The 21,424-nt window shown below is 47.1% G+C and overlaps 1 protein-coding gene across 1 annotated transcript; it reads left to right on the top strand.

The window, feature by feature from the left end:
- The first annotated feature begins 3,437 nt into the window (after positions 1-3,437).
- On the top strand, positions 3,438-5,331 carry LOC125943178 (uncharacterized). The gene is made up of 4 exons (XM_049661694.1): positions 3,438-3,869; positions 3,984-4,457; positions 4,641-4,739; positions 5,110-5,331. Exons 1-4 carry the CDS (start codon positions 3,438-3,440, stop codon positions 5,329-5,331), a joined length of 1,227 nt encoding a protein of 408 aa, XP_049517651.1.
- The last annotated feature ends 16,093 nt before the right edge of the window (positions 5,332-21,424 follow it).

Here is a 21,424-nt window from a genome sequence, read left to right on the forward strand (position 1 = left end):
GTTAAGGTCCTCAATCGTCAAATAATTATTCTGAATAAACTAATTCCCTATCTTTTTGAATATTGGCTTCAGCAAGAAACTGCCAATACGAAAGTTGTAGATCACATATAAAAATAGCCGACTGCAGTGTTTGTAACTAAGCAGCATTTATTGAGCTTCTTGTACTTGCCCTTAAAGAAAGCCTGCGAAATACAAAAACAAGCACGTGATAGCGCCACTATTTGAGCGCCGCCAGACGACTCACTCGCGTGCCACGTCGCGATCAGGCGCACAGGGCGAGCGGCAGTGATGAAGGTGTGTATATAGCGCTGCGACGTGGCGTGGCATAAACCCATCCGTCGCTCCACTTGTGGAAGGAAGCCCGAACCCGCAAGCAAAAAGAAAAAAAACGCAATTGTAATGTTCTTCTATTCGTTTGCGATTGCATCTTACCAGCGAGAGTTGCTGGCGCGCATCTTGCGGCCACCGGAAACGCCAAGGCCATCGCGGATTTCGTGCCTTGATCGGTCGTGTGGGAGCGCTGAAATGGTGGCGCATCTAAAGTCCCTATATAAGAAAAGTACCGCCATCCTTTGATAAACGCCGCTTCTCTCTCCTGTATCTCCGATTGGACGATGATAGCGCACGCTCTTCACTTCTTTATATTTTCTTTTTTCCCGCCTCAGAGCCATGCTGAAAGTCCTCTGCGCAGCCGCACTCGCCGGCGACGGCGGCGGCGCGCGCCCGGCCTTAAAGCTTCAACGTGGACTTTCTAAGTGCGCCACCGTCGACTTGGCTTTCGCAAGCAAAAATTAAAGAAAAACCAAGCGCTTTAGGAGAGGAGGCGGCGGAGGAAAGAGTAGATGGCGGTACTTTTCTTATATAGGGACTTTAGGCGCTTCCCGCGCTTGTTATTTTTTTTATTTCGGGGGCTTTGACTCTCCGCTAGGGGGCCGTGGAGTACTGACTCCACGTGAGTGAGGGCTCACTCCCTTTTATTTCGCACCGAGAGATTCGGCAAGCTACAAGGAATCGGCGAATACCACCTACTTTAAAAGTGAGTGCGTTTTTCGTGAAGATTTTGAGCTTGAACTTCACCGACCACCTCCCGTTTTGCTAAGCCTAACGCCGCGCGAGAGCACGCCGGCCTGCCGGGGAGAACCGCCGACGCACGTGCAACAGCCACACGGTGCGCGGGAGAGGAGGCTCGCCGCTGCACGCGCAACACTGCAATAGGCGCCGTATGTACACTGCACGCCGGGGAAAAGGCTCGGCGCTCGCCGGCGTTGCGGCTGATAGCCAATACTTGAGATGAGCCAAGAAACACCCGCGACGGACGCGACGTCAAGCGAACGACAAGAAGAAACGAGCGCAATGCAAACAGACTCATCGGAATTAGCCAACGTCACGCGATCTTGGACCTATGACAAGAACAGTGGCAGAACTATAGACCTCAATGACCAATGGCTGACATGGGAAAGGAAAAGCAACAAGGAAACCACGCGCATCAAAGCCCCCGAGGTCACCCAATCCACACAACAGCCAGCCACGCCGCCACCGCCGCGCAAACCTAGAATGCTGCCCCTACCTTTGGACGACATCAAGATCGTCTACCGCCCACAAGCTGGCCTTGAACTCGCCAAATGGTCACTTGTCGCAGTCACTCATGCAGTCGGAAGAGCCAGCGGTATAATGCAAAAGGAATTCCACGACAACGTCCGCGTACAAATGCAAAAAGAAGAAAACCTCATTATTGCAAGTACAGCCAACAAAACCTACGCTCAAAACTTGGCCAAGATCAGCAACATACAGCTTGGAGGCAGCATTTACAACGTGAAAGCCAACTTGCGTCTACCCGAAGATGTTAGCAAAGGCGTTATTTACGGCATCACGCCTGGGACCTGCAGTGCGGAGCTAATGGATGGAATCCGAGTGCCAGCGCGCTATACAGTCCTCAACGCCCGCATGCTTGGACAGTCTACAGCGGCGGTCATCTATTTTGAGGGCCCACACGTTCCCTACAGCATCATTTATCAGAGCGGTGACTACCTATGCAAGCCCTACCGCAAGTCAGTTCAATATTGCCGAACCTGTGGCAACCTCGGACATCGCCAAGACGTTTGCCCAAAACCAACCCCAAATTTCTGTTACAAATGTGGCCAAACAAACCAACCCTCAAAGCATGACTGCCAACCCACGTGCAAGATTTGCGGAGAAGGACATGAAACAGCCGGGAAAGACTGCAAAAAAAAAGCTCAAGCCTAACCCACCACCTTACCAAGTAAGACAGCAATGGCAAAACAGGATCTATGAACGAGACAGTCGATGGAGCTCCAACCCCGACGACTTCCCTGAACTAAGCGCTGCCAATGGACACGCCTCCAACTCAAGCAACACCACCAGTAGCACCACAAGAAGTAGCAGATCCATGTCAAGATCACGATCAAGATCGCGGTCGCGGTCGCGGTCGCGTTCCCGAAAACGCGTGAATTACGCCGAAGCGGTCGGCAGCTCTGGCAGCGCCAGCGTCGAATCGGCAGAAACGGTAACCGTAAGAGCCCTCGAGAGCAAACTGCAAAATCAACAACGCCTCATAGAAAGACTACTCCAAAGATGCAAAGACTACGAACATGGAAGCAAGCAGCCATCTACAACGCTAACCACGGAGGCAGTTCATGCCGCGATTGAAGCTAGAGTTCAGAAGCACCTCCTGACTTTCGAGGATGTCTTTACAAAGAACATCCTCACCATGATCGAAAACATCACCAAGCCTATCGTCGAGAAGATTGCAACCCTTACCACGCAAGTCGCGTCCCTCGCAAATCAAGTAACCACTCTCACAAGCCAGGTGACCAGCCTAACAGCCCAGGTCAACAACTTCATAGCGCACGCGAAGAATAATTACGTCACCAAGTCCTACCTCGACAGCCTTCTCAACGCCACCGAGCAGGGCAGAAAGAAGGCTCGCACGAACAGTCACAATGCATCCCGCTCGATCTCACCTAACCGTGACTCGCCCTGGGAAACTGAAGAGCCTAATGATGGCGACACCTAAAACCGCAACAAAGAGCCCGCAAAAACCCCTGCGCATCTGGCAATGGAACTGTTGGTCCTTCCGCCCCCGCTATGCAAATCTACAAGAATTCGTCAAACAGGACCAGCCCGATGTCATTGCGCTACAGGAAACCAACACCCGCAACATTCGACTTCCAGGATACACTGCTCATACACAAACCCAACGCACAGCCATCCTAACGAGGAAAACTCTCACAACGCAGGAACATGAAATAGAAGACATCCCCATCGAGCACACCCTAGTGGAGATCCTACCAGACAGAAAAACGCAGCAAAGCCTCTTTATCGTCAGCATATACAGTCCTCCTCGGGACCAACTTCCGGAATTCGACCACTTTATTCGTGAACTCAGGAAACGCACGAAAGGCCATCAAGTTGTCATCATGGGAGATTTCAACGCCCCACACACAGCATGGGCGTATCCAAATACCACTAAGAAGGGAGCCCGCGTACACAATACTGCCCAACAACACAGGCTGACCCTCTGGAACGACCCGCTACAGGCCACGAGAGTCGGAAACAGTGTCTCCAGGGACACAAACCCGGACCTAACCTTCACATCGAACGTCCTCTGGGCCGAGTGGAGCCGACTCTCGGAGACGCTCGGAAGCGACCACCACATTCTCCAACTTGACATCGCCCACAACCGGAAGCAAACCAAGACTGGAGTTGCCCGACTAACAGACTGGAAGTCTTTCAGAGACAACCTCAGCGGCAACACAACAATCGACGACATTGACCATTGGCTCAAGGGCCTTCTCATCACCGCAGAACACCACACTAAGAACATCCAACTAAGCACCAACAGCCCCGCAGTCGACCCTCATCTCCTTCATCTCTGGGAGGCCAAAAGAAGCCTCCTGAGGAGGTGGAAGAGGCAGAAACTGAATAGAAAACTTAAGCAACGAATCGCCCTTCTCACCATACAGGCCCAAGATTACGCGGAGCAGCTTATTAGGCAAAATTGGCACACCTTTTGTGACAGCCTACAAGGAACACTCAGCACCAAGAAAACCTGGCACCTCCTCCGCGCTCTCTTAGCTACCGACCGCACCAAAATGCAACAACGGCAAGATCTGCGCAGACTAATCCACAACCACGCTGGATCGGAGCATGATATCCTTCGTGAACTTCAGCAGAAACTTAGCTGCGACAAGCCCATTTCGTCGGTGAGCGGCAAGGCGTACGACGGCGCACCAAACCCAGACCTTGATCGACCATTCACGCAGGCAGAGCTCCACGCAGCCTTAGCCAAACTCACTAGAAACACTAGTCCCGGCAAGGACAGAATCACTAATAAGCTCCTACGCAACCTTCCGCAGTCGGCCGCAACAGCACTACTCCAGTACTACAACGACTGCTGGGAAAAGGAGGACCTACCAGCAGCCTGGAAGCATTCGGAGGTCACCATGATCCCCAAACCCAACAAACCCCTTCGCATCGAAAACCTCCGTCCCATCTTCCTCACGTCCTGCGTTGGCAAACTCCTCGAGCACATGGTGCACGACCGGTTAACCCCATACCTCGAGGACAACGGATACTTGCCGCACACCATGTTCGGATTCCGACAGCATTTGTCCACGCAGGATGTACTCCTGCTCCTCAAGGAAGACCTGCTCGACTACCTTGATCGCAGACGCAAATCATCAATACTGGCAGTCGACGTAAAGGGCGCATTTGACAACGTAAGCCACGAAGCCATCCTCCGCAACCTCGAAGATACAGGCTGTGGAGCCCGGATCTATAACTATATCAGCAGCTTTTTGACACACCGAACAGCAACAGTAGGCGTCTGCAATCTCCGCAGCGATAAATTTCGGCTACCCAACAAAGGAACTCCACAAGGATCAGTTATTTCCCCACTCCTTTTCAACATCGCAATGATCAAGCTGCCAAAACAACTCAATGCCATCCCAAACCTTTGTCATGCCCTTTACGCCGACGACATCACACTCTGGACCAAAGCACCTACTACTGGACAACAAGAACGCAGTCTACAAGAAGCCATCGACGCCATCGAAAGCTACCTCCGAGACTGCGGTCTCCAATGCGCAGCTGAAAAGTCGGAGCTTCTCGTGCTCAGAGCACGGACGCGAGGACGACCGCCCAACTATATCGAACCCGATCCTAGCGTCTTCCTCAACGGAACCCAAATCCCTACAGTCGACTCCCTTCGCGTACTCGGTCTTCACATCCACAAAGACGGATCAGGAGCGGCCACTCTTCCGCGTCTCCAACGTACACTGTCACAAGTTACGCACCTTGTCAAGAGGATAACCAATCACAGAAGCGGACTTAAGGAGGAAGACACGCTAAGGATAATTCAAGCTCTCCTAACTAGCCGTATCACCTACGGCACCCCCTACCTGACACTCACACCGGCTGAAATCAAGAAACTGAATGTCATCATTCGAAAGGCAATCAAAGTAGCCTTGACCCTTCCACCCACGGCATCAACGGAGAAACTCCTCAAGCTCGGCGTCCACAATACGTGAGAAGAGCTCTCCGAGGCTCATAAAATCAGCCAACTAGAGCGGCTCAAGCTCACACCCACCGGACGCGAAGTTTTTCGCTACCTCAACTACAGTGAAAGCTACATTGCCGAAACAGACCAGAAAGCAAGAATCCCACCCGCACTCCGTGAGTGTATCAGCGTTGCGCGCATACCGCGCAATATGCATTCGACTTACCATAAGGAGCGTCGGGAAAGCAGAATCCGCGCACTCAGCAAGAAATACGCGACAAACCCTGATACGAGGTACACCGATGCTGCCCGGTATATTAAACGAAACGCCTTTGCCATAAGTGTCACGGATCCCCAAGGCAATGAACTCGCCGCTGTCACCATCCGGGCAAGAGCCGCCGAGACTGCAGAGGAAACGGCAATTGCTCTGGCGATAACAACTTGCCCTGAAGTAGCCGTAATACTCACTGATTCGCAAGCAACAGCTCGCAATTATCAAAAAGGACGCATATCAGCAACCGCACTCAAGATACTTCAACATCACATCGCAAGCGCCCCGCTCCCCGACACCCACATCAACTGGATTCCAGGCCATCAGGGCATGACAGGAAATGAGGCGGCACACGCCGCTGCCCGCGAGCATACCAGCCGGGCTTTCCTGCCATTCCACACTAGGCCGGCCACCAACGTTGATGACATCGCTCTAAAGTTCTCGGAGATTCTGCAACCCCTACGACTCAGCAGAAGAACGTATCCATCACCACACAAGAAGCTGAGCAAAGAGGAACAAGTCATCCTCCGCCGCCTACAGACAAACACCTATGTACACGGAATAATCATGCACAGACTATATCCTACACAGTACTCATACACATGCACCCACTGTGACGTCCCAGACACCCTGCAACACATGGTCCAGGATTGCCCACTGCGTGACACATCCCCAGACCCCAGCTCACAAGCTCAACAAGCCGACACAAGACACGAGGAGCAACCCAACTCAGCGGACTTCTCTACCACCACTGAAACGTGGGAGGCGAAGCTTTCCTCTGACGACCTGGACGATCAACGCAGTCTTGTCGGCCGGGCCAAGGAGGCAGCCCAAACCAGAGGGTTCCTGGAATAAGGAATCCTCCCACCTAGGGTGAACCGGGTCCTAACTCGGATTACCGTTTCGGAAAATAAAAGTTTATTTCTCTCTCTTCTCTCTCGGGGGCTTTCTTTAAAGGCAAGTACAAGAAGCTCCATCAATGGTACTTAGTTGGAAACACTTCAGTTGGCAATTTTTAAATGTGACCTACAACTTTCGTATTGGTACTTTCTCGGTGAAGCCACTATTTTAAAAAATGTGTAATGAGTTATACGAAATAATTGACTTTGCAAAACGAACGAAGTACCGCAGACTAGGCCTCGCGATTCTCAACACCACTGAGTTGGTTTCAGCCCCCTAGCACACTCCGTCGTTTTTAAAACATTGGTTACATTTAGCTGGGACACCCTATATATGCCACCGGCGATCTGCATACCGTTCCCCAGTCACGTTTCTGTAGGTCGCGCTTATTTGGCAGGGAATTCGGCATGTCTCCATTGGTCCCTTAGGATTAAGAGGAGGAAAAAGAGTTGGGCACGCTCCAGAGCAGATGAATGGCGGACTAAATCGAGTAACAGACTACATGCTAAGGTAAGGAAACGTAGACACATACGCCCAAAGATGAGGTGATGCGAAATTCACATGCTCTTTCGTTCTGCCCAGTTCTACTACTCGCATACCCACCATGGTGGCGTAGCGTCTTTGGAGTTGTGTTATCCAGGGCGGGATGAGCGCATTTCGGTTTGGGCGAAACGTAAAAACGCCCGGGTGCCATGCAATGGCTGCACGCTAAAGAACCCCAGGTGGTCAAAATTCGGAGTGCCCCACTACGGCGCACCTGTAATCCATCGTAATTTTTACACGTAACACATTATATTTTAATTTACTACTTGCATTTTCAGCTGCCCATGCTTACGTACGGAATGAATGCCGTCATTCACACCACCAGTATGAAGCGGAGTTTGCTAATACACGTGATCACAGTGTAACGCCGTGTTTGTAGCTTCGTGAACTCGGTATCTTTAGGGATGAAAGAACTGGTTGCTCATATATCAAATTCTGGGCGTGGGTTGTCGTGAAGGGTATTATGCAAAACTCACGATGCTGGCACTAGAGAGGGCTTTGCGCACTGGTCCGTATAGTCTCGCCAACTTCGCGGTAGTGTCTACGCCGTTGTCAGGTGCTGACGATGCTTACGCGATATTATTTGTGCTCCGGGTACGCATTCTTTCACGATAGATTTATTCACTTATGCAATTGCACTATAGCATGCAATCGTGCAGGCTCAGTGAGTCGTTATCATCTGTAAGACATTGTTTGTTCCCATCAGATAAAGCCTACACCACTGCTCCCGAGTTTTCGCAACTCCCTCTCTTTTTCCCATCTAATGTCATTTAATCTCCTCTTATCTTGAGGGGATTGTGACCTCGCCGTGTGGAAGAGCCTTGCCTCATTCTTCTCTTACCGCCAGAAATATACTAATTCATGGTGTTTTTCGTTTTATTATGCCATTTCAAGACGAATGGGCCGGAATATGCTCCATGACACATGTAATTATAGCCTAATCGGCCGTACTTTTAAATGAACAAAAAATGCAAGAAATTTCCTCAGAGTCTATGTGAAATTTGAAACAAGCCCCTAAAGAGTGATAATGAAAAGAACTGACTACTTTTATGAACAGTAGTGAGAGTAAAAAAAAAGTGTAATATACAAAATTAAATTCGTCTGCCCTTCCGCTCCGTGAAGATGCTTAATTAGCAAAGCTGAAAATTGCGGCCCCGGTGTTTAACGCTGGGTTAGTTTCGAAGGTTCATTAAAGTATTGCTCAATTATGAGGTTACACACACGCTCGGCTGCGACGGAGAAAACGACGTCATTGACGGTATGCCCGCAGTCCGCCGATGTCGCTTGCGTTCGATGTCTCGAGTTTGCACTGCGGCGTGGTTAGCAGCAATCGCCCCCCCCCCCCCCCTTTGCCGCTTGCGATTCTTCGCAATTAAATTGCTTGAAAAATAAATCTGTCCATTACGTAAGATAATGAATGGCTCATACCCCCATCAGCAATAGCTCAAACTCCCGAAAACACGGCCTGCCCAGTACGACGACAGAAGAGAGAGAGAGAACAATTTTATTGAAGAATAAAACGCTCAATGGGTGGAACCCCTAGGCCAGGGCCCCACTGGCTTCCGCGCGCCGTCTTGCTTGTCGGATGATGGCCCTTTGGACCTCTTCCTGTGAGCTGGACAGCGCCGCCTCCCATTGTATCTGCTCTGTAATTTCTGTGTTTGTCTTTTCTGTATATGCCGTGCATGCCCATGTGATGTGGTCTAAGGTTGGCGTGGCCCCGCACCATGGGCATGTGTCCGTATCTTTTTCGGGATGAATTTTATGGAGAATTTGCAGGTTGTTATATGTATAGGTTTGCAACTTTCTCCATATAACCTGTTCTTCCTTACTGAGATTCTTATCTGGGGGTGGTAGTTTCATTCTATTTCCTCTGTGATAGTTTAAAATTGCAGACTAGTTCTGGTCAATCGGGATCAGGTGGTCAGAGCCGGCCTGTGAGCACCCGTGGTGTGTAGCATGCGCACGAGCTACTCTGTCAGCCTCTTCGTTTCCCCTGATTCCCTCATGACTGGGTACCCATAAAAGGTGAAATCTGGCTCGGGGTTTTATATCGCGTATAATCCTATAGACCGCGGTGCATAATCGTCCCCTGCGGTAGCTTCTGCATGCCGCTTGAGAGTCTGATAGGATGGTTATTTGTTGTTGGTTTGGTTCCGTCGCGTTGATAGCAAGGGCTATTGCAATTTCTTCTGCTTCCATGATAGTGGCGTGGTGAGTGGAGGCGCTAGTGATTTCTCTGCCTAAGTAGTCAGTGACAGCAGCTACCGCTCTTTTCTGCCTGCCTGGGTATCTTGCCGCGTCCACAAAGTGGGAGTTTGGTTTGTCTCCGTGCGTTTTCTCAATGTACGCAGCTCTGGCTTCTCTGCTGCCTGCATGTAGAGTTGGGTCCATATTTCGGGGTATGGGTGCCACTTTGATGCTGTTTCTGATTCTTGTGGGGATGTGTTTAGCTTGGTTGTATTTTTCTAGGAGCTCGTGATACCCGAGTCTGCCAGGGAGTTTCCTACCCGTAGTCGTTTGTGCGAGTCTGTTTCTTTGAGTTATCAGTTGAGCTTCTGCCAGTTCCTCGAATTCATAATGCATTCGACAGAAGAGAAGTGAAATTCTACGCTGGAATGATTAGCGGCATCGCAGCCAGCTGTGGAAGCAGACGACGACGACGAACGTGGGAGCAGAGGTACGAGCGCGGGCCGAGCACGAGCCAACGAGTCAGCTGCGGAAGAGGACGACGACGCTCGAGCTTATGCTGCTGATGATAGTTTTCTGTGGACAGGCGATTTTACCTAGCCATATAAAGCTTCGCTTTATTAGCCCTTGCTCCTGGTTTCCCATTTCTTTCAGTTAGTTCTCGCTGAAGATGTTTTACTTATTTGGTGGCATGAATATCAGCCATAATTATGTCTATGATATGTGGTAAAGCAGTAGCTCCCGAAATTTCGTGAAAATGGGTAAACGCCAATTATGCAGGGAGCGTTTCTTTTGACTTCTTGCAGGAAGTGCCTGATTACTTTTTTTCGGCATTCTTTAGGATCTGGGAGTGACGGCTGTCAGGTTGGTAAACATGCCATAACCTTTTATCAAGCTCGAACAGTAAACAGCTTGGCCTGGTCGTGCACCTTGTTCCGCCGCTGGCTCGGTGTGGCATTTTGTTCCGCATCGGAATGGGGGACACGCCCATGTGCCAACTATTGTGAAAAAACAAAAACTGTTAACCACATTTTCTGTATCTGCCGCTGGTAGGAACTCTGCGAACAGCATTAAACCAGCTGGACTGAAGACCATTTTCGGAAATTAGTATCCTTGGAGCACGACCGTGCTCGTAAATGACACAGAAAAGTACGAAAACGTTATTCCAGTACCTCAAGTCGACAGGCCTTGGTACTTTCTATATATTAACCTTTAATATATTCGGGGCGTAATTTCAAATATGCGCGAAGCTGTGTTCAGTCTCCCGTCTCTCTCCGTTTTTGTCCCTATATCATCTTTCCCCAGTGCAGGGTAGCAAACCGGACGAACGTCTACGTAACCTCCCTGCCTTTCTTCCAATTTGTTTCTCTCTCTCTCTTTATTGAAATGACGCTGGAGCCTTCGCGTGATTTATACAGTATTTCTAATTACTCCACGGTGATGTGCAGTGTTGTAAAATATAGTACAGTATTGCACAGTCATGAATAGGAACATCTTCATCAGCGGTGTCTAAAAAGTAAGACATCCGACTGCTAGGGAAGGTTCTGCGGAAAATCGGTCAGAAATAGATTGCGTGCTCATGTGTCAGTGACAAGTCCACACCAAAAAAAGAATTTCCGATAATAATTTGCTGATGTGAAGTCGAAAGGCTAATGAATAAAAGCAACCCATTGCAAGAAAAAAATGGAGTTGCACTTGGTCTTAGTAGAATATAATAATCAAAACAACGTGCACTCCTGTGGTAGGTTTCAATGTTTGAGACAACGTAAAAGCAGTGTAGACATCTCTGTTCGAAATTAGACAGGTCACCAGAAGCCCCGTTGTTTAAATTGCTTGAATAACATAACAATTATGTAGGCCAGTCATCCAATGCGCACAATTAACGTTTGATTTGCAAAGTGTGAGGAGCACGGGATGTCTGCTTTGATGGCACCTGTTCCCGAAGTTTTATTTTCCCAGCCTTCGAAATGAGCGGGAAATCACCAAACTGAACAACCGTTAAAGCCCGGACTTCATTTAATACGGTACATGGGGCTGCTCGTGAAAGAGTTCCGACGAAAATGTTTAAGAACGTTTCGAAAAGCTGTCGACCAATTTGATGGGCTTCCCATGGTCCGGCAAGGAAAGGTTCAATAGATATATAACCGAGAATAAGTTTATCAGAGATGCCAGTGAACACTTTTTTTATTAAGAGATGCCATAGTGGTGATCTCCACAGTTATTTCCGCCAACTGGGGTTGTTTACCGTGCGCGCAATACTTAAATAAGGGAAGCTTCTTTAAATCTGCCAACGTGGCCGTGACGACCGGGACATGAACTCGCGACATCGTATTGAACAGCAAAGTGTCATAGCCCCTGAAGCACTACTGCAGTTTACAAGTGCCCGTAATTTGCGATGTAACGGGAAGGACTTTGGAGAAAATATGTTCACATACATTAATCATCCGTGCAGTACACTGAACCTAGAAGCCTAAATGTTGATTGGATGATGCAAGAGCAATATGCCGGCGTTAATTAGACGACATCACGCGTGTTAGTACAGTCTCTATTTTTGTGTCTGGAGACGTCGGAACTTTGCCGAATGTCGGCTACTCATTTTCTCTGCATTTCGCGCTGACGTGGCATATAAAATAAAGGTACGAACAAAGCTAATAAAATATCCGCATCGCCTCTACACTACAGCAAGTGCCACTCTAAACCTTCGGAATATTCTGCTTACGTATACTTTGCAGCAGAGCGCATTAAGACTCGATAGCTGCCGATTGCCTACTGTGCTCTACAACGCTTTTTGGAACAAACCTCGCCAGCTTGTTCACAACAGAAAAAAAGAGGATTAATATCCGCCACCGTGGGCTAAGTGGCTATGGCAATTGCTGCCGTGCAGTAGGTGGTGGGTTCGATCACCGGCCTGTATATCCGCATGCTGATGGCGCCGGAATGCACCAACCTCTGTCTACAGGGCTTTGGGCGCACGTTAAACTCCGGATAGTCAAAACCAATCCGGAATCCTCCGCTACAGCGTCCCTCAATGACCACTGGGCAGCTTGGGGCCGTAAAGCCCCGCAAGAAAGGGACACTAACGAGAGAGATGTTTACGCATGTAACAGTAAATTGCCTTTCTATAACACCAGAAGCGCCACTCTTAACGCTATAAAAGGCATTGTAAGTCGAAAAAGGCATAGAAACGAAAGAACGCCACCTTCAAGTGCCCGCAGCAGATCGGTGAGACGCCAAGAATTTTAACGGCATCGGCTTGGATCTAGTTAATACTTTATCAGAAAATAAAATGGACTACGTTGGATGCTAAATGAGCCGAGGAATGATCACGTCGACTTCACATTCGCAAAACCAGCAAAAAAAACTGTCATATTTATGACGTCACATTGACTCACCGGCGCTGGCCTTCCAGCGCAAAATTTAAGCAATGAAAATTTGTGTTCATTTTTTTTATTACTGAGCCTATTGCCTCGGAACTAAAAATGTATGGTTTTCTAATTATAGATTATTAGTATAAACTGATGTAGTGTTTCTCTTTTAGGTCTCTTATATGAATTTACAAAAAAATCCAAGTGTCTAAATCGGCTTTCAGTGCTGGCTTATCACTAATCATTTGAAGCTTTGCTAGCGTTCCATCCTTATACAATAAAGGGCTTGAGATGGACAGCCATACAGACTATATAGATCAGTTCCTTGCAAGCGCGATTGAACCAAGCTCGCCAAGGGCGTAATGACGTCAAATTTTTTCCAGTGTCTGGCGTTTTTGCACAGTGCGGCAAATAAAAGAACCACTAAAAATAACACAATATGGAAGCAACGTTAATCAGTGTTTGTGAATAATACGACCTAATATATTCCACAGCAGAACGGGCGGTTCAAACGAATGTAAAAGAAAGACAACCTACCTCAGTAGGTAACTGGGTATTACTGTACGAATTATTGGGTAATATAGCCGTCAAGCCCGCCGTGGTGGCGTACAGTGGCTTTGGGGTCGCGCCGCTAAACCCGAGGGCGCGGCATCGAATCCCGGCCTAGGCGGCCGCATTTCACTGGTGGCAAAATGAAAAAAACTCTCGCGTACCGCGCATTGGGTGCCCGCTAATAAACCACAGTGGGTCAAAATTAATCCAGGGTCCGCCACTACGGCGTGCCTGACAATAATATCGTGGTTCTGGCACATAAAACGCCACAATTTAATACAGCCGTCAGGACGTCCGGGACTATTGTCGAGCATTCTCTATTTTAGACGTACGCGCCGTCACGCGAGAGCTTTGTGGCGTGTGCAGATTTAGATGTTGTGGCCAGGGGTCACATTTCTGCCCCGCTTAGGCGAAGCGGTCGCGGAGCACGCATTCGTCGCCGAAGTACGCTGTTCGTCTCTTTCCGACGTGCGCCATTTCGTCTTGCGGCTTCACCACAGCTTCGTTTATACTTATTCCGCACTGACTGGGAGCTGCATGATGTTAAAGTTTAGGGCCGGAGGAGCGTCAGGGCCTCTATGGAGTAAAAGAGAGTAAAAACAAAAAAAGGCTGATGCGCAGCCGTCGTCATGGCATCGTCCCCACGCTGTCACGGTTCCGTTGTCGGGTCATGTCGCTTTGACCATGCCGCCGTTGTCGTCACGTCACCGCAATCGTCTTCTTCACGCTGTCATGCCGTCTGCCAGAATATGTCGATGATAACTTGCTCTGCCTTCATCAAACACGGTTGTTATCCAGTCCCCACTACGGCGTGCCTAATAATCAAACCGCTGTTTTGGCACGAGAAATACCACAAGGATCTGCCTTTTTTTAAATGCAGATCCTTGTGTTACCGCCAATCGAAATGTGGCCGCCATGGTGAGGATTTGATCACGCGACGTCGTGCTTAGCAGCGCCACGCCGTAGCCGCTAAGCCACCACGTCCCGTGCCTCGTTGCGCCCTAGTTGAATGTCCGCCTCGGCTGCAGGAGGTCGTGGGTTGAAGGTGGCGCTGCCGCCGGTTACATACTGGTTATGTAAGTGGACAAAGGCGTCTTGCGAAACGAGACGGCATTCCTTGGGGGTGAGTTGCCCTGGGAAAAGAGCCCGCGCCAAGCAAATCCGGTCGAACCCTGCGGGCACAACAAAACCCTGAAAAATGGGGTCTGGGCCGTCTCCATGATGGCTGTTTCCAATATGGTGATCCAATGCACTCATTCAGGTGGAGACCCCCTCGGGTTACGGAGAAACGACCCTTTTCAAATGTTAAGGTTCCATAAAAGACCGCGAATCTGACCGGTAACACGCTTGCACCTATTTCAACGCTAGGCACCCAGCGGCAGCTGTAGACTGCCTCCAACACTGCCACGGTGGATGCTCACATAGAGATACGGTGGTCGACAAGAACACAGACGACAAACCGTGTTGTTAAATGTCGAATTTACATGGCACTTTTTGCGTATCGGCTAAAGGGGTACCTAAAGGTGTAAAATGAGCGTTATACCATGGGACATCTCTATATCTTGAGAAAAAAAAACGTTGTGCTCAAATTCAGGTTCTTTCACCAGGGCCGGTGGTTTTGTTAGGAACCTATTTCCACATCAGACGAAAATTACTCTTGACAGTTGAACAAATTTCATGCAGTAATTTAATTTTGCACGCTTGATATGTGCATTTCGCTTATTTCGTACGCTTTTAAATATTGCTGTATTATCAATATCTTAGAATATAGAATATCTAAAGGACATCGCTGCTTCTGATTTTCAAGAATGTTTGTAAAAGCTAGTTGTGGTATTTAATTCGTTTTTATAGTCCTCAGGATATCCACATTCCTCTGGCCTTTTAATTTTTTTATTGGCTTCAGCAGAAGACACTTGTTAGATATGGATATAGACGACGATAAGTTAGAATCGACAGTTTGTGTAGTGACATTCGACTATGTCTCAACGGACATGTACAATTAACAATTTTACGCTCTTTCTCAAAAAGTGACCAAGATAAATTTTCCGGGCTTATTTATGAATGACGTTTAGTATTAAAACGAGATTAGTTGGGCAAGTGATGACTGAGGGCAAACAGTAGGGCACCCACTTTCATGTAAAAGTTAGTTGTGGTATTTAATTCGTTTTTATAGTCCTCAGGATATCCACATTCCTCTGGCATTTTAATTTTTTTTATTGGCTTCAGCAGAAGACACTTGTTAGATATGGATATAGACGACGATAAGTTAGAATCGACAGTTTGTGTGGTGACATTCGACTATGTCTCAACGGACATGTACAATTAACAATTTTACGCTCTTTCTCAAAAAGTGACCAAGATCCCTACTAAAAATCCTATTTGATTTCAAACGGGTTTCATCAAATAGGATTATGGAACGGGACCCCGTTTGAACCCATTTAGCCCAGACCTGTTTGTCCCCGTTTGAACCCATTTAGCCCAGACCTGTTTGTCCCCGTTTGAACCCATTTAGCCCAGACCTGTTTGCCCCCGTTTGAACCCATTTAGCCCAGACCTGTTTGTCCCTGTTTAGTCCACTCCCGTTTGACCCTGTTCGAACCTATTTATTTCCCTATTTGAGCCAGGTTTCTTTAGACTGGTCCGATGTCACTTAACATAAGTCACTCTTTAAATCTATTTCGTGCACTTATGGATTTGAGATCAGCCTTGAACGAGTTTTGTGTGACCTATGAGTGCGCTTGACATGTATGACCTATAAGAGTATGCAACCTGAAAAAGATCGGTAGCTCATTTTCATATGTACTACAAGTATGCAAATGTAATTCTTGCAGGTGTACTGCATGCTTTATCATTTGTAATCATTTTACTGCAGTGTTGTGTTGCTGTAATGGTTAGTGCATAAAACAAATGTACAGCAAAGCGTAATTTTAAGTTGGAAAAACGTCGGGTGAAGAGGACTTGTAAAAGAAAGACATAAGTATACTTTACGTGTGTTTTTATGTACACCCATTCAAACATTATTACTGAGGCGCTCTGATTTTAAGACGGGGCATGTCGCACATCTGACAAGCATAGTTTATTCAAAATTCTATAATGGTACTCTGACAGAAAACCAGTGGAATGTGTTGCTTTGTTGAGAGCTTGCAGGGCACCTGAAAAAGTGAAGAAAAGCCAACAATTTCTTTTCACTTATGCAACAGGTTCACACAAAGGCAAAAGCAGTTTTGCGTATGTTCACACAGATAAGAATGGGTAAGCATTCAGAATATAGGAGATACTAACAAATCTCATTCAAAGGTAACTGGTTTCAGGCAATTTGGCTATGATTCTAAGGGAACATGCATTACTGTGGTAGAATAAACTGTCACAAATAGCGGGCCACTGAAACAAGTGTTATAATCAAAAAGACATCACTTATTCGAATAACAATAGTATTGAAGCAACAGAATTAAGTAGTACAAGCATAAAATACACATTTAAAAAGCAGCATGGACACGCCACGCTAATAAATTACTTGGAAGCTACCTTTCTGCCAGCAAAGTTAATACCGTTGTGGAATAGTGGCTTTAGCATCCCAGTTTGGCTGGTTTATCCCATACTGATAATTATGAGACTTAGATGGGCTAGTTGGTTGCTGGCTTGATGGAACATGTTATGATGATGTTTGTAGTAAATTATGCTTCTTTCTACGCCACGATCTCATTGGTAATCCATACAGAGTGTTCCTCTGACCCCTGACAAAGTTCAATGAGCATGAGAAGGTACCGCCTCCTGCTTTTTAACTATATTGCACGAGAACACTATAATATGGTTGTGCGTCGTCCTGAAGGGAACATCACCTTAGACGACTCTTGCACAGGAGGGTGCTTGGTGCACCTGAGTACTTCTGCTGGTCTCACTGATTATTGTCCCTTAAAGGCACTAAAATGACGCGTGATGGACGCTCGCACGATATAGCTAGAAATGTGGGAGGCTGTACACCTGGCCTCCAAAACATGCATGTTCATGTGTATGCATAGAGTTGTCAGCTTGCTTATTTCCTGTGCTCTGTGTTTCTGTGTGGACCTGCGTGCTAGGCCATGCCACGGGCTGTGCCGAATGTTTGGTATGTTATTGGTACTTTCTTCATTAACAAGTTCAGGGCCACGATCTTGTAGCAATGCATTTTCTGATGCCGTTTCTAATAGTGCTTCGTCAGTTGTCATAGTGACACTGTGCCCATGTTGTCAGTATGGATTTGATGGAACATGTTATAACGGTGCATGTGAGGACAATTGCTGAGCTTCAACTGAGGTTTACTGCAGCAGTTCCTGCACAGAAACATTGGACAAAACACCGCCATGGCGCACATTGTCAGCGCAATCATAACAGAAAGTCATCATGTCATACAGCACTACAAACGTTCTCATCTGCACAAGAATAAAGACACATTTGTACTACACGTGATACCCCATCATCAATTTACACTCTTCAAACCCGCGAAATTGAAAACCTTTTCTTGCAAATATATGTCTTTTCTTTTTGATAAATTAAATGACGCGATGTTAATGCAACTTTCTCCATTCTTTTTTATATGAAATGCCCCAAACAATTCTCTCTCTCTTTGATCCTTAAAACTTCCAAGCATACAAGTGTCGTCGTACACTGGAGTGCAAATACACCTTTGCAATGGTCAGCCAAGCGACCCCCCCGCTACAAAAGCCTGCACGGATGCTCGATGCTCCCTCAAATGGTTATTAACGCATCTACCAGTTTGGCTGACATAACTGCCACAGGAGAGCGGGATGTGGTAAACTACCTCCGTCTCGCAGCGTACGAAGCCCTTAACATGCTGTTTTGCACTCTTTTGTGAAGTGCATGTACTGTTCACAGCATAGCACATTCGTGCCATTGCATTAACATCGCGTCATTTAATTTATCAAAAAGAAAAGACATATATTTGCAAGAAAAGGTTTTCAATTTCGCGGGTTTGAAGAGCGTAAATTGATGATGGGGTATAACGTGTAGTACAAATGTGTCCAAACCAGCACTTACCCAAGCCCTGCAGCACTGCACACAATGTACCCCGAACGGTTCCCAAGCCCGGACTGCCCCCTGTGTGGTGGTTATGCGGACTTCGAGCATGTCCTGTGGGGCTGCGCATTTGCCGGTCCCCCTTTCACCCAAGAGGAAATGATGATGCTTATTAAGGCCCAGGATCAGACCTCTCAAATCCTGGCAGTCCAGAGGGCCCGCGAGAGGGCCATCAGGTTTGACCTGATGGTCCCCGAGTGGGCCTAGCCAGGTGACGTCGAGTTTACTCGCGTCTATTGTGGACCCAATAAAGTTCACTCACTCACTCACTCACTCACTCACTTGATTGCATAACGTGTAGTACAAATGTGTCTTTGATCTTGCGCAGATCAGGATGTTCCGTAGAGTTGTATGACATGACCATCTGTTGTGATCGCGCCGACAAATTGTGCGCCATGGCAGTATTTTGTCCAATGTTTCTGCGCAGAAACTGCTGCTTGTGTAATTTTTCTGCTGTAAGCCTCAGCTGAAGTTTGGCGATTGTCCTCTGTGCATTCTTTCTGTGATCCGTTCTCACACAGCGCCGTTATACGATGTTCCATCAAACCCGTACTGATAACGTGGGCACAGTGTCACTATGACAACTGACGAAGCACGATTAGAAATCGCATCAGACAACGCATTGCTACAAGATCATGGCCCTGAACTTGTTAATGAAAAAAATACCAATAACGTGCCAAACATTCGGCGCAGCACACGGTATGGCCTAGCAAGCAGATCCACACAGAAACACAGAGCACAGGAAATAAGCAAGCTGACAACTCTATGCGTACACATGAGCATGTATGTTGTGGTGCTCAGGTGTACAGCCTCCCGCATTTTTATCCATATTGTGCGAGCGTCCATCCCGCATCATTTTAGCACATCTAAGGCACAATAATCAGTGAGACATGTAGAAGTACTCTCAGGTGCACCAAGCACTATCCTGTGCAAAAGTCGTCTAATGCGATGTCCCGTTCAGGATGATGCACAACCATATTATAGTGTTCTCATGTAATATAGTTAAAAAGCGGGAGGCCTTATCATGCTCATTGCAATTTGTCAGGGGTCAGAGAAACACTCTGCCCGGATCACCAATGAGATCTCTGCCGGTCGTGAAAGGGGATGACAAGCAGAAAGGAATGAAGCAGAATTTGCTACAAACTTGCGATCTTGCAACTTTTGGAGATATCGCAGCTGCGTACAACGTATGGAAACCTTTGGGTGATAACATTTTCCCTACAGTGTTGCAGTCAAGATTTCGAGATACCCGGAGCACAGCACAGAAGCATTGCTAGATAAGAGGTCAAATATAGATAAAGTCGATACCGAGCCACGAAAAAATGTTCAGATATCAGAGTTTGAGTTAACAAGGGTTCAAGGGATAATCCGGAGTCCCCTACTACAGCATGCCTCATAATTATATCGTGGTTTTAGCATGTGAAACTCAAGAATTTAAATTTTTTAGAGCAAACAGTATATGCATAAGATGAAATGATAATATAGAATATGCTGACAGCAGCTACATAAACAAAAATTTCATACTTTCAAGAAATTGTCGATGGTCTGAGCAAAGATCTACTAATGCCAAAATTATGGCCATTAGTTATAAATGGCCTATTCTGCAATACCTTCCTTACATTTAACTCAAATTACATGTGCAGTGTACACACATGGTGCTAACTACAGCTGAAAAAGATTGGCACTATTCCTTGAAGTAAGAAGTGCATGGTACTTTTTCACGCAATAGCAGCTGTTTGCCTTGCGATTGTTAGCCTATGCAAATGGATTTAAAACTTCTTGCGTCCCTGTCCCCTGGACAGGTTCAATAGTCGCATTGCGCCTCCTTTCATCAGTTTTTGGCCACAAAGTCATGCAGATAAAAATATTACCCTGAGTTTGAACCTGTTAATGCATTCCGTTTCATAATAATGCAATTGTGGTCACTGAAAAAAAGAAGCTCAAGTTGCGGAGCAGAAACAGATTCCAGGGTTACACCATGGCAGCTACGCCACGTAGACCTTTTCTTTTACTTCAGAAGGAGCTGACTGCAGGCATGTTCCACGGTGCAGATTACTCTCGCCAGGATATCGTGAAGTATCCTGCAGTGTTGAAGTTCAGTCCTTTGCATAAAATGGCAGTTTCAGGTTTAGTGGGCTTGCAGGAAGACAAGCTGAAGGTAACTTCTTGGTTTAAACAGGCTTTTTTGTTTTAATATGTCAAGCTTTCTTTCGACAGTTTGCACAGGTGGTCCCTTAGCGTCGCTATGAAGTGGACATAGAGCTGCTCTAGTTGGCATCTTGCAGATGTGTCAGTTTTCAAGCCCGTGATTTTCTGTCAGCATTCTTGAACTCTTGCTATTAGTAATTTCTGCCCGGCTGGCCGAATTATCCGGAGGCTCCACACTGACGCTACTGATGTCTTAAAGTGCCGACTTTTCAGGACAAGGTTCTTAGCTTTGTAAGTCTGGTTGAAGGAAAGGTGGCACTTAAAGATTTCTAATCTGGACACGAGTAAGACGAACCAATGTGCCTTGGCTAAAATGTGTTATCCATAATTTCTGTAGGAAATTTTGTCAAAGCTTCAACGAAAATTCATCTAATCAGGTAACATGATGATGAGGATGTGGTCAATGACCAAGTTACTGCCAGCATGCTACCACTGAGAGCAATTTTCTCAACCCTTGACTAACTGCTATACACTATGGACAAGACGTAACCAAGATTCGCTGGCTTGTTTCAATAATGTCTAGAATAGGCACCTGTAAGTGCCACCTTTCCTACAACTCATTTGCAAAGCGAAGAACCTTATCCTAAAAAGTCTGCACTTGAACACATAGATAGCATCAGTGTGGGGCCTCAAGATAATTCGGCAAGCCGAGAAATTACTGACAGCACGATTACAAGTACACCAACAGAAAACCAAAGGCTTGGTAGACGATGCAATCTTCACAGCGCTAACTACAGCAGGTCATTGTTCAGAAGTTCTTGAATGCACAACTCTATGCCAACTTCACACCAATGCTACTGAAGC

Source organism: Dermacentor silvarum, chromosome 1 (genome assembly GCF_013339745.2).
Source record: "Dermacentor silvarum isolate Dsil-2018 chromosome 1, BIME_Dsil_1.4, whole genome shotgun sequence".
Taxonomy (NCBI): Eukaryota; Metazoa; Arthropoda; class Arachnida; order Ixodida; family Ixodidae; genus Dermacentor; species Dermacentor silvarum.